The sequence below is a fragment of the Pterocles gutturalis genome, unplaced genomic scaffold (assembly GCF_000699245.1).
Source record: "Pterocles gutturalis isolate BGI_N339 unplaced genomic scaffold, ASM69924v1 scaffold9034, whole genome shotgun sequence".
NCBI classification, from domain to species: domain Eukaryota; kingdom Metazoa; phylum Chordata; class Aves; order Pterocliformes; family Pteroclidae; genus Pterocles; species Pterocles gutturalis.
In genome coordinates this window covers 994-15403 of record NW_010128138.1, presented here as the reverse complement: position 1 = coordinate 15403, position 14410 = coordinate 994, and the positions used below count along the sequence as shown (strand labels likewise).

Here is a 14410-nt window from a genome sequence, read left to right as displayed (position 1 = left end):
TCAGCAGGATTGGTTTTTTTTTATGGTGGTGTGTAGAAAAACAAGTGGCTTTTAAATTTAGAAAATTTGACAATGTTTTTTTAAAATCAAAGCTTTAGACAAACTTGAGTTGCATTCTCCATAAATTACAAGTTTTATTTTCCTTCAGAAGCATCCTGTCCCCACCGTTTTTGTTTTTGGTTTTTTTTTTTAAACTTACAACTGTGAAGTCTGGAATTTAATTTTTGTATTTGTCCTTCTCAGTATTACTACAGCAATGGGGCTTTAGCCAAAATGTCTGAGACACCAGCAATGGAACTTTAAGAAGCGGCAGCCATGGGTATGATTTTAATGGGTGGATTCACAGTACAGAATTAAGTCCTGTGTAACTGTACTGAACATATTTGAGAGAACAGTCATCCTAAAAGTTCCTGTTCTTAGTTGGGTTTTAAATTTTAAGTAGAAAATCTATTTTTATATGGTAAAATATTCGCGAGAGCTCCCCTAGGAAGCAAAGCTCTGATGAAAAGCAACTAATATTTTTGTGTCTTAGTTTAGTATTCCTGCAAAAGTTTGTGTTTTTTTTTTTTTTAATGAAACAAGTTCCAAGTCTTCTCAGGTCATAAACAGCTCTATTATAACCTTATTAAAAGGGAACAAGTACTTCAGGAAGCACCTCATTCAGGAAAGAGGGAAAGGTTTTCCCCCTAAAATTTTGGATATTTGCAGCACAGGAATCAACACACTATTATTACACTTTATTTACCATTGTGTATTTGTTTGGGTCTTTTTTAGGAAAATGACATTTAAATTACTGCTTGACAACATGTCTCTCTGTATTTCAAAGACCTGGTTCTGGTAGGCTGTTCAAAATGGACAAAACCACCCCCCCAAAAAACCCAAAAACAAAAAAAACAAAAACAAACAAACAAAAAAAAAAGGGAAATGCTCTGGTCAGCTTTGTTATTTTGCAGAGCTTCTGTAACCTAGCTCAAATCAAACTCAGCGGTAATGTTTTCGGTTTTTAGTTTTTCCTGTTTGTATTGCTAGATTAACTTGATACGTTCAGAATAAAATTACTTGTCAGTAAAATTACTTGTTTATGCAGACACCAGTGTGCCTGATGAAATAACAAAAAGATCTTACAATGAAAAACCTTAATCATAAACACTGGAGAAATGGTCAGAATTCCTTCTGAAACCTGACCAGAAAAGAGAACTCTAATTCAGACAGCTCCATGTGTGTTCTCATGCTCTTCCTAAGTTTCTTAGTGTAGCTCCCAACTACACTAGAAGACCAAGCAGTGTGTTGTTTGGTTTTCTTTTTTTTTAAAGAAAGATTTAAGAAAAAAAAAATACCACTGAGAGGTGCATCTTTTGAATAGGTTTGAGCTCTACGTTACTGAGGTACGTGCCTGCTATGACATTTCCATCTCATTCTCTCTGCAGCTCTGTCCTTGGACTAGGACAAGAAAACATTCATAAAAACAAAAAGACAAGTTGTGATAGAATTAAAAGGTTGCTCTCTTAATACAAAGAAAGCAGCATTTGAAGAGGTCAAAAATACTCCAACCTATCTAAATTACTATGGTAAGGAAGAGAGCCCTGTAAACTGTAAGAGCAAAATTAGTTTTATAGCTGTTTGGACCATTCAAAGAACAATGCTCCATTTTAAAAAGGCTACTGGCAATCTTGTGGCCTACATAAGCAGGTCAAAAAGAGTATCTGTGGAAGTCTGCACCCTGTTGGCGAGAGAGATAGATTTTGCTATATGGTATCCTGGAGTCCAGTGTAAGATGTCGAAAAATTGCAAAAATTTTACCCCCTATGAAAACCTGGAGAGAGATTAGTTGTGGAGAGACTGTTAGGGAGGTAAGTCTACCACTAGCCCTTCATGGATGACAAATTAATTGGCAGTGATATATGGTATCACTGTAGCAGAGATTTTTTTCTAAAAAAATCACAACAGTAGGAAAAACTGTCAGAGAAAAAATTAAAGGAGACAGTGTTCTGTATTTCCTGGCACAAAGAGACTTTTTAAAAACAAGTCACTAATGGGTAAGGAAAAACAAGCTAGTCATACTGTACAGGAAGAAGTTAAAGATAAGAAGTTTTGAAGGATATGATAATGGTTAGCTTCTGTACTCACACAACCCCCAAAAAAGAATCTTCATCAGAAAAATCAACCAGAGTGCTCTTTGCTGACCCAGCTATTCTATGTTAAAGGAATAAAAAGCAGAAGGCATTGTAACAACTCAGGTAAGATCTCTAATGAAGGATGGTGCTTGACTTGCTTTCTGTGATTGACCGAATTGTTTCCTAAATAGCAAAATATTTAATGGAAAATGCTGCAAAGAGAAACTGAGGGTTGTTCTGGTAATGTTTTAGAGGAATAATGTCAACATCAACATGAGTAGAGGGAGCAACTAAACAGCAAGCATTCATAACCACAACCAAGACACTGAAAAGCATGTGGGAGATGGAGTACATAGTCAGCTGGCTGAGAGATTCTACACCACACAAATTAGATACGAGAGAGCAGACAGCAATTTAAGGAGCTTGTTTCTCAGGCATTATAGATTGGGGAGAAAAAAAGAATGTTTTGAATTAAGCAGGAATATTAGTAGGATGACATGTGGCATATTTCCTCCTTGTTGGCCATGATCCGTTCAGTCAAATATAATGGAAATTATCAGCAGTGTTATGTGCCTGATCTAGTATCTCCTTAAGTTCAATCTAACTTAACTAGAAGTAAAACCTGCCGGAGGACTTTTGACTTTACTCTTATCAATACAGTCAAGTGGAAATATTGTAATTTTAACTTTTGTCTTGCATACTTTGTATCACAATCAAAGCTCTCTTTGACAGCTGGGAGAGAAGATTACAAGTCTCAGGCAGCACCGCTATCTCTTGAGAATTCTAGACAACATCTGTTCTTAATTCATATAATAAGCTAGAAGAAAGAGGGCACTGAACAGCAGACAAACTGTTCTTACAAGTTACTTAAGTAGACAGTATTGAATAATTTTTGGCTCCTTTCCCCATATCAAAGAATGTAACGCTTCACGTTACTGCCGAAGTATAGAGATTACCACTGTCAAGTAAGACTTCCACAAAGATAAAGCTGAAAAGGGAAGCTGCAATATAAAAGAAACAATTGTAGAACCTAGACACAGGTGAGAGAATGAAAAAGTGCATTTTTGCTACCTTTCCTTAAATAAGTATATTACTGATTGCACATGCCTGGTGATTTCAGATATACACAAAGTATTTCAGAAATGAAAATTACTTGAACAGCCTATTATGAATGAACACAGGTGCCACAAACCCACATGTCTCATTACCTCCCCTGCTGCTGTGGCTGAAGAATATCCAGCAGAAGCTGCTTCACTTCACTAGGGGACATCTGGTATAAGTCCTTGGCTGGCATATCCCCAGCACGGATCTTCAATTCATGCTTCATAGCATGGATAATCCATCTGAAGTAAAGGGAGGAATACATTTATTAATTAAATATGAAGTTTCCAAAGGTAAAAAATTAGTCTAATAAAATAGCTCTTAAGAATTCCACATGATCTTTCTATTTGGATGTCAAGACACGCATAAAATATCAAACACATACTCTACTACTCTTTCTGTATTGTGGAATTTACTCAGATTGTGTGTTTGCAATATGATACAAGCTGAAAGGGATAATGCACAGATCTAAGAAATGGGGTGTGAAGCATGCTTTTCATAGGGAAGATACATTCGACCACTCATTCCCCTACATCCCGTATTCAGTAGGACAAACATTTACCTGCCTTTTGATGTTAAAATTCCTACTCAAAATTATGCTCTGACAGTATATGCATTTTGCTGATGAGTTTTTTAAAAAAAAAACATAAAAATGAAATGATTTTACATTTAAAAAGACTTCAGGGCTTAGTTATAGTTTTTGCCTTTGAAATTCCTTTTTGCAGTCTCACACTTCTCTTTCTTTTGCTACTCCCTTTGAAAAGGTTTGATTAAATAAAAATATGGCAACAGTGAAAATTTTTCAGCCTTAGGTATCAGAGAGGCAGAACTTGGCAAATTATTGAAGGAAAGTGCTGAATTTTATTCCGCACATTATATAAAAACAGTGCTACATCCTCTAATAGAATATCAAAGATAAAATAACGTATAGATACATCTGAAGCAAGATAACTGAGTCTCTTACCATCTACATTGCTTCAGTTCAAGTAGGTACTACTATCAAAAGGGAAAAGAAACTTAACTAGATTTAATTCAAACAGTCCATCATATAACACCTGATGGAGTCTGTATTCCAGCAGAGCACCTTACTCGGTTTCTCAGAAAATGCAGAGTAGTCTTAAGACAGTTACCTTGTCATTAGTATAGCCACATTCCGCAGGCATTTAATTATTTAGCCTACAAGGTACAGAATGTTTTCATTTGTATAAGTCAAGTCACTATCTTTTCTGAAGGATTCCTAGTAACTACACAGAATTCTGAGATGTCAAGCCTTCTGATTCAAAGTTGCTTTGAATTTGAGGTTTCTAGGACCATTCATAGAAGGTGCAAGATACAAGAGAATATTAGGCTACATGGACATATTACATTATCCAGAACACACTATTTTTATTTATTTTAGTAGGTACATAGAGTCCTTCTCTTGTTACCAAGATTAACAAACACAACTGACTTAGGAATTGGTTCTTTTTTTACTGATGACTCAAACGTATCTGTGTGCAAGTCATTCACTGGTATTTTCTCTTTGCAGTGGCCTACAAAACACAGCAAAGTGAAGAGTGGACCTCCTACTGAACCCTTCACTGGTAAGAGGTGGGTAGAAGTCAGTGGGCTGGAGGTGTTTACAGTAATAGGGCTGTCAGGAACTTCATCTATTTCAACATGAAACTCTGAAAACAAATCAATAACAAGACACTAAATCAAATCATTATCAAACTGGAATGGTGTTTCTGTGAGAAGGTTAATTTTGCTCACTGGAGTGGGTGATAACACTGAAATAAAGAAAATTGAACCTCGAGCATTAACCTTGGAAGAAAGAAAAAAAGATCGTGAAAAGGATTAACTACAGAAAATGAGGAAGGGGAGGATGGAGTAGTAACATGAATCCGTAGAGGGTACAGAAAAGGTACTTAAGTGCAAAAGGATAGATGTACTTGCAGTTACATGTAATACAGGTGATTTGAGAAGTTTTTGGGTTTAGCAGTACATTCCAGTCATCATTAAGTGGAAGAATGAATCTTGTGTGCTAGAAAAAAAGACTGCTGGTATCCACCTCCAGTGCTGAAATGCTAGATTTTCTCTATGAAAGAGATATGGAAGATGGAACACTTAAGTTCTAATTTTAAAGCATGCTCACTAATTCTGTAAATCTCAGTCAGTAGCACCTGGCCTCTTCAAAGAAGTGCTTATTCAAATGCATCTGTCTCTTCCTAAATGTGAAAAAATAATTCATTTCTGTAGATAGCAAAGTAAATGCAGATACCATGGATAACCTAACCAGGCTATTTGTAGGTCACCTTATCAAAGAACTGATAGAACACACCAGTAGGTAAATGATGTTTTAAACTTGATTCAGGGTTGTGGTTCCTAGTCTATGTATAGCTATTTAGTACAGAATTGGACAACTACATAGCTGATGAACAGTAAAGAAGCGTTGTGTGTGTCTGTAGTAGGGATGCTGTTCAGTTGGGGGGGTTGTTGTGAGGTTCTTTTGAAGAACAAAAAGACATTTTTAGGAACATCACCTTATAGGACAAATGAGGTTTTTCTTTACCACGGCAGTTAAGTATTTTTGTGTAGAGAACTGCTCTTGAACAACATCTTTGTTATGCCAGATATCAGATATTCAGATCACTGAAGTATATAGGTATACAGAAGTATACCTTGGTGCCTCAAAATAGTTCAGGAAAAACTGTGATGGTAAATACATTTGAACTGCAGAAGGCTTTTGCTATCTGAAGTCACTATTACAGACAACACTATAAAAGAACAAGCTATCTTCTTAGGCAGATTATTGTGCCTACTCCAGAAAGAAATAGTTTAAGTACCTTGAAACTGTTTCCAAGGAATTTGTTGCTCATGGTTGCCAGACTTTCAAGACTGATTTAGACAAGGCTATATTACGAGCTCTGCACTTAACCAGAAACAAGAGAATACAACTGACTTGAGCATATGCTGACTTGGAGGAGAATTCTGTGGTTTCAGAACGGAATCAAATTGATGCTACATCCTTCCTGGATTATTGCATTTATGCAGTCTACCCATTTGCCCCAAACCTACATGCCATAGGTGGCTGCTCAAGTGAGCAAAGAGCTTTTAAAGGCCTCATCCAGGAGCCTTAATCCTAGACTGCACTTTGCCTCCTTCCTCCTCAAGTGCTGAAAGTCTAAAAGTAAAAGCTCTTATGGTCCTCTCTGCTGCTTGATTCTTCCCTCCCTGCCAGAACAGTACATCCCCAGCCTCCGGCCACATCCCTCTAACCTGCCTCATGGATGGCCAGGCAGCAGCACACACTGTGTGCATCTACGTAACCTGTGGAGCACTGTAAAGGAAGAACCAGCATTTGGTTTGGTGGCATCCATTATACTTCTAGGACTCTGTGTCCCCATCACATGTTTACCAGTAATGAAATTCGTGCTAGTTACTAGCCTTAATCCTGCGCAGCACACCTGTACCTAGTAAGTGATAAAAAGGCTTCTGTAGAGGTTGCCTTGCTGCCCACATACAGAGAGCAAATTCAGAGCGGACTTTGTATCCACTCTTGAAACTGGGAAACTCCGGATGGCACCCAGAGTGCTGTATGTCTGCTGCCAGGTAGAACACTGTCTCAGGAACACCACTAATGCACTCCAGTGCATCCTTTTATTATTTCAGGTATAGATATGAGTCCAGTTGCAACCTAAAACAGAACCCCTTCAACCCACTACACTGCTAGTGGAGACGCACTGTGTCTGTCTACACCAGAGCTACACCCAGGCTGCTAGGTGAGCCAGGCAGAACATCGTGCCTGTTGGCTGCTGAGAGGACAGGGTGACCTAGAGGCAGCACACTTGCCACTGCCCATTTGCTGTGCAGAATGTATCTAACCCACCACACTGTTTTTTTGTTTTAAAGCCCTAACATGATAGGGATCAAGCTTTGCAAAATTCTATAGTTCAGTGTGTTAGCTGTAGGAAAGCCTCAAATGGGCCATTACAAGGACTGATGCTCCTCCACTTTAGCTGTTGACTGACAAATCTAGATCAGTTGTGTGCCCATTTTTGTCACGCTAATTTAAAGCAGGATTTCTGGAAGTACAAAATTGAAGTATACCAGTTTTGCTGCATCATCCTACATAAACCATTTTTGCAATGCAGCAACACTCTCTGTTGCGGTATGTATGTTCCCCTGCAATACTAGGAGTATGAACAACAGATACTTTACTGACCCAATCCGTATCTTCAGCATGCCACTGAAAAGTTCAGGTGAATTGGAGATGATCCAGCCAATATGTATGTTTTACGGCGTCTCTTTCATCTTGTAAATGACATTTTTCATAGATGATGTTCTTAATTACTGCTGGGGATAAGGGATTAGAAATAACTGCTTCCTCTTGGCCAAAAGCTCCAAGTGTCACCTACGGTATATTGAAAACAATTCAGAAGATACGGACAGGAATAAAAGCACCAAAGAAGCAATTCAGAAATGAAACTTCATGAACTCAGCTTTTCTTGTCATAATTTCACAATATAAGATTTATGTCAATGACTGATGTTTGTTAATACTGTTAGTTGGCTGCTATTAAAATAACAAAATTCACTAAAGACCACAGTAAATATGGAATATATGTTTCTAACTGAAAATAAAAATACAAGACCACTGCTTTGGTTTCAAAACTGGCTGTATAATCATGCCTGTAGGTTTAGATAGTCTTTTGTTTCTGACATTTCAGCTGTGGAGCTCACTTAAAATTCAGAATTAAATTCATAGTTTTGTTTCCGTATTTCTAATAGCATCCTAAAAGTTATAGCCTTCATTTTAAGAAAATATATTTGCCATTACTGGATTGTTTAATCACAAAAAAGGATTTTTGTTAAAATTCTGATTTGCTTTAAAGCTATTGTCAGTAAAACACAGCAACACTAATTTTTCTCCTGAAAAGATCATTATTATAAAGGGGTCAGTGAAGGCTGGTTAGGTTAGAAGGTTGAAAATAAACAGCTACAAATCATGCTGCATGCAGGTGCAGCTTCCTCTAGAGCTATGTGGCACCAGAAGCACATACCCAGACCTGAGTCTGGAGCAAGGCAAAGACACATCTGTCATAATAGCATTGCACAAAGGTAAGTGTACACATATACACATTTTAATACAAAAATACATAATATTCAATTACTACTATTTGGAAACAGCTCTTCATTAACTTCATTATTGTGCTGGGAGAAAAAAAAAATTCCTCCTTAGGGAAGGAAGAAACACAGATGATTCAACTTTGTTTGGAACAGAAAACTAAAATCCAAGACTTTTTGGTCTGTTGCCACCCATCTGTTGTCTCATACTCACAGAGAGTGGCTACATCTTCACCAAGTCAGTCTTAAAAAAGAAGCTTTATTACTTGACTCCATCTGCTTTTGTGAAATAAGATGGCATATATATAAAATTTAAGGAGTTATGTAAATTGTGACTCTTCCCTTCTTATCTAGACACTGAACTGTCTTTTCAGTATTGTTCTGCCATTAATTAAAATAAATTTATTAGCCCACAGTATGTGCAAGTATTAAATGCATATTTATTTTCTCTAGATTTTTTTTCATTGGTAAGGATTTTTTTAAGCCAATGGGTACCTTTAAAAGAAGCATCAGAGGCCTTCAAAATTAACAAGACCATTTATTTAGATTCTCCATTATCATTCCTTAATACATTTCTGAGGAGTAAAGACTTACCTGCTTGCCCTGAACTAAAACATTAGTAATAGATGGTGCAAGGCTGTCCACTAGTTTACCTAAAAGACTTGCTGCGAAGCGCACAACAGACCTGAGGGCAGAAAACAGAGCAATCCCACTGCATATCACAAGCTAGTTTAATGAATTCATCTATGTGTTTCAAGTCTGCCACAGCAGAGATCTCAAATCAACTCAGTAAGTAAAGACATGATTTATAAGGCTGAATTTGGAGCAGATCTTACATAATCTTCTATGGACTTTCATTTTTAGTCTAGAACTAGGTTAATGGATCAAAAATAAATTTAGTTAGAACTCATTAAACTAGAAGGTCCATGAAAAGCTTGTCGTTCTTTTCTCAGTATCATTTTGAAAACAGAGAGGTAAGAGATGCACGCTTCTCTTTTGTGACATTTTCATAATTTTGCAAGATAACCTTGGTAAGTTTTAGTCCATTTAAGGAAGAGCTAGAAAGATTTTGCAAGAGAAAGTACAACACCAAGGCTATGTTTTGTTTTCCATGCTGAGGTAATATTTCATGTGTAGCATGAAAAGAAGACTTGTATAAACTGCTAGGTTAAAAACTAGCTGTAACTTCTGAGAAAAACTTTTTTCATAAATCCAGTTGATGGTTAAAGATATAAATACTTTTAACAATGATTTCCTGACAAAATACAAACCTAATAGACCTGTATTTGAGCTCTTCTAGCACAGGCTTTGAGGCTACTAAAAATCATTTATCCACAGAGATAATGAACGAGTTGTAATAGCCCATAGTGTTAGTAAAAAAAAAAATAAATCAAATAGTTGATGTTGATTCCTGTGAAAACTGCTACACGCTTCTTAAGATCAAAAGCAAAGCATTTCAAAAATGCATTAGCTGATACTATCAAATGCAAATAAGCAAAAAAAAAAAAAAATCTCACAGAGCTCCATTTCAGTCTTCTGGGCACTTTACCTGTTTCCCATGTACCAGAAAGGTAGTAATATGTGGGGCTATAGAAGAAGAAAATTTCTGTGCAAATGCAGCACTGTAGCGCAACACCAGCCTATATGTATGTCACATGGCAATCATGGAAGAGAAATGAAAAACAGTTTACATATTTTGTTTCTAAAAAATACTTTTGATTTTTATTCTTTACAAAAAATACCACCAAGGTATTTTGGTTCTACCTTATTATTGGCAAAGGCCCATTTAATTGTATGAACAGACTAAAATGAAAAAAATTGTTTTTATATTTACAGACTTGTCTGTTAGGAATAGCTACAGGTGAAAGAACACAGTTCAGGACAGGCTCAACTCATTTCTTTCATAGAAAGAAACGAAATTTCTACTGACCTTCTGGGCAGAGAAATTAATATACACGTAAATACCAACCTACTTCTGAAACCTTTTAGAGTTATTGTGATAAAATCAGGCTCAAAGCAAGTTATTGTGGGGCGATAAACAAACTGCATGAGTGTATCAACTTAACTGATTTATATTTGAACACCAGCCTTGCTACAAAAAGCTATTAATAATATTTTATCATGCCCTGTAAGAAATAAGAATATTAGTATTCTTTTCTCCTTATTTAACGAGAACTGTACATCGACAATAGTGCTCATGGCAAAACCAGCTTATTACTCTCTTATGTTTTAAAAGAAACAGTAAGAAAATACTACTTAATTTTTTTAAAGCATTATAGACCAGATCTACAGCTGCAATGAACCAATACAATCTTGTCAGAAACCCTTCCTCTCCCCCCCCCCTTTAAGTGTGTAAAGATCTGGCATTGATCTGTATAAACATATTAGGAGAAAAAAATCGGTGTAAAAAAAAAAAAAAGAGAGAACATGATATATGTATACAAACCAGAGCTTTTTGCTGCCAGCTCGTCTATAGATTCTTTCAATATGCTCAGCAACAGTACCTAAATGCATTTTTAAAAAACAAACAAACAAAAAACACAAGCAAAAAGGATGCACAGGTTTTCATTTAATAGTAATAAGGTAAATTAGATGAGATCAATGAATCCTGAATCAGCTTTAGCACTGACCTACTGTGCTTAACATCTAAAATTTAGATGCAGTCAAGACCCCTGTCATCTAGTTGTTTTTTTATGCAAAAAGCCAAACCAGATTTCAGCTAATTTTGCTGCTCATGCTATAAAGAAACATATGATATCATCTATTATTTCAATATATTGGGGAAAATTAATCTGTCTACAGATTTGGCCTATAAAGGTACATCCTCAAAATGCAGGTTATGTTTCGGATACAGGATGGATACGAGAGTGAATACCCTCTCCATTGCCTTGCCTCTTTGTTGAGCTAAAACCTACAGGAAGCAACAGTGAAGTCTTGTGCTTGGCAGTGCAGTTCGCCGGAGTGGGGTTATGTTTGGACAAAGTTTTTAAGAGCTGATATCCAAGACAAGTTGTTTTCAACTTTTTACGTGAACAACAGATCACCTGGTTAATCAGTGGGATGTGAGACTTTCATTTTACAGGAAGTTGGGAGAGCGAGAGAATCTTTCACTCCTTTGTGGCTCTGCCCTGAATAACCGCACTAAGGTGCCCACAAAGACACCTGAGTGACTGGGAGCTAGCTTTGGGCACCACTCTTGTGAAGGCAATTATCACTGGTGCAAAATGCAACGGGATATTGGACAGATATACAAGACATTATATTACTCATTACTACCTTCCTCCTCCAAGCTGATTTTCTGTGTGCCAAAACCAAAGAGAACATTTTGTGAAGTGTTATGTATTAAAGCAGCCCCGTGCTGTATAGACATGACCTAAAAAAGAGAGGGCAGAAAATGGGAAGAGCACTGCTTCTGAAGTCAAAGCAGGCAGTCCAAGATGCAGAGAGGGCGTGAAGTACATTAATGACATTCACCAGAACAACCAATACCATTCTTTGTCAGCCCATAGCTGATCACAGTGCATCACCCTGTGGAGGTGTCAAGTGGGGACCATTATGTTAAAGGTAAAAGTGTGACAAACATTCCATTATTTAAGACTTCATTTAGCTTCTAGATTTTAGGTTCTCATATGGACTGTCAGTGTTTTCATGCCAGGCGCTTATTGGTGAAAAATAATTTAATCTATAACAACAATAGCAGAAGTTGAGTCACAAAATCATAGCCTGTGCCTGTCAGCTGGAACACCCAGGGTTCTTCAGCTTTTATTTTAAGATTTATGTTTTATTGATTGTGTGATTATTTAATATCAGTCTCAGTAATCTCCAGTCGTAGGAGGACAGGAGCTTTTAGTCAGTGACTCAGACAGTTTAATGTGAGGTGCATATTAAAAAGGTTATCATCATTTACTCTTTCATATGGGATGGCACAAAAAGGTCTATACAAGTTAGCTCTGAACAGTCAGAGGTACAACAGTATTTTTTCTGACCTAAATGGTTTCAAGAGAGTTTTTAAGTTCATGATCTAATGGTCAAAAGCATTTATGATGGTTGCTTACAGAGCTTAGGAAGTCTGCCTCAAGTTGTTTCCAGAGCAAAGGACACAACCTAAAAAGGACTAAAGAAAGCTACTGAGACTTTCAAAGCCCGACAACAGTGGATTCACATTGTATTTCAACAATGCTCTGTGTATCAGCCAATTCATTTTATTCCACTTTACACTGTTTTCCATGACATTTTTAATATATGCCAAAATCACAACTCTTCATCACAGAACCAGCGGTCTTAAATCAAAATTGTGAAGCAGGGCTCTATAACATGAGGTGGTAAGTTACACTGCTTGATGAATAACTAAGAGAATATTTGATCCTAACATTCCTCTCTTCCTGAGGAGTATTCGTATACACAAAGTCAGCTAATAAGCAGTCCTTGGGGAAAAAAAAAAACGAAACACCACCAGACCTTGCAGCACAAAAGCCACAAGCCTCAATAGCCTCTTCTGAATTATTTTACATGAATTTAAATCCTGTGCTCTAATACAAAGCCATAATACAAAATCAGTGTAAGCTTCACAGATGTAGTGAATCAAAGTCTGATTACGCAGAAGTAAAATAAAAATTCAGTACAAAGCTTCACACATTTCAGACTGTTACAGACACACAAACTGTCTTTAGTTTCAGCGATTTATACAAAGTCAATTCCCCTATTTTTTTCTATCTGTGTGTTCAAATTTATAACCAGATGCAGCACCAGCCTACAAAAAACCTAAAAGAGTTCATATATTTAGCAGCGCATTCCCCACCACACTAAGAATTTGCATGTCCCATTTAATGCAGAAATTGCTTTAAATGGTGAAGACCATAGCTACACAACTGATTGCATGCATGGCCATTATTCATGTTCATTACAACTAAACAGCTGCTTCCCCAAATCCTCAAATGAAAGAAGCTCTTACCTTCCTTGGTGATAAAATTCGGTCCTTCCCTTTTAAGCAATATACTCAAGAGTAATGCTTGACTTGCTAGGCAATTGCAGTCCTAAAAAAAAAAAAAATAAAAGCGCAAAAAGCAACAACAACCACAAATAGCCTTCAGATTTTCAGTGAGGCAAAACCAGAAGAGCTATTAAAAATTTCAAGTGAAAACAAAGGGCCTTTTTTTAATGTAAAAAAAAAAAGTCTACAAATTTTGTTTTTAAGGGGAATTCACAACAATTTCCTACCCTATGTGTGTTCCTGTTGAACACTGGATCTAGAAGCAGTCACTGGCAGTTTTCTTCTAGATACAGGAAAAATGCCAGACTGGAACTTTGCCTTGGGATCGTTAAGCAGCTCCTGGTCTATCAGAGTGAATACCAACTGTTGACCCTTTTGAATTTTAGTCTATCAATAAGACATCTATTGATATTCACATGACAAATGGATCCCCTTCTAGATGGTCATTTATTACCAGAAGATTTGGGTAGCTTGGAGAAATGGAAGCCAATAGTTACAGAATGAAGGGCCAGAAAGTTCTGTGATAAGATAAACGACTGTCATGAGGAAGATTCCCTGAGTACAAAGAGGAACACCAGACATTTTATGTTACTAGCTATATTATTAACATCAAAACATGACATTAATTATGTTGATCCCAGTAGGCTGCTGTTAAGAAAAATACCAGAACATAATTTCTCATTTCACGAGAATGAAGTCACAGTGTATCTTTATCAAGTTTTCTTACATTAAGTTTCTGCAGGATCTCGTATGTTGACTTGTTTTTCCAGTCATTAATATTTACATCTGGTTGCTGCTCAAATTCAGAAGCATTTGGAGTACTAGACTGTCTCTTGACTTTTGAATGTTTTGGAAGGTCCAACTCCTCCAAACTCTTAAATACAGGAGCCCTGAAAAATAAGTACATCATTTCTTCAAAGTTCAGAAAATATTTTAATGACCAAATACTTCATCACTATTATTTACACATAGCCTTACTCTTCTGTTTCAGTGATTCTTAGGAAGTCAAGTTGTTCAACAACTGCTCCAGATATTAATGTCTGAAATGAAAAATTGAAAAAAATTAATAATATGCAGAAAACTACATAACTGTATAGTTG

The 14410-nt window shown here is 36.6% G+C and overlaps 1 protein-coding gene across 1 annotated transcript in view; it reads right to left on the bottom strand.

Moving 5' to 3' along the window:
- LOC104466167 (phosphorylase b kinase regulatory subunit beta-like) overlaps positions 1 to 14122 on the bottom strand; it is a gene marked incomplete at its 3' end in the record, with an annotated part of 15357 nt that extends 1235 nt beyond the window's left edge. Inside the window, exons 1-6 of the mRNA XM_010079505.1 lie at positions 14038 to 14122; positions 13272 to 13353; positions 10767 to 10824; positions 8915 to 9005; positions 7420 to 7608; positions 3323 to 3457 (exon numbers count right to left, since the gene is read on the bottom strand). Coding sequence (XP_010077807.1) covers positions 3323 to 3457; positions 7420 to 7439 — 155 coding nt within the window. The remainder of the gene's footprint in view (positions 1 to 3322; positions 3458 to 7419; positions 7609 to 8914; positions 9006 to 10766; positions 10825 to 13271; positions 13354 to 14037) is intronic.
- Between the last annotated feature and the right edge of the window lie 288 nt (positions 14123 to 14410).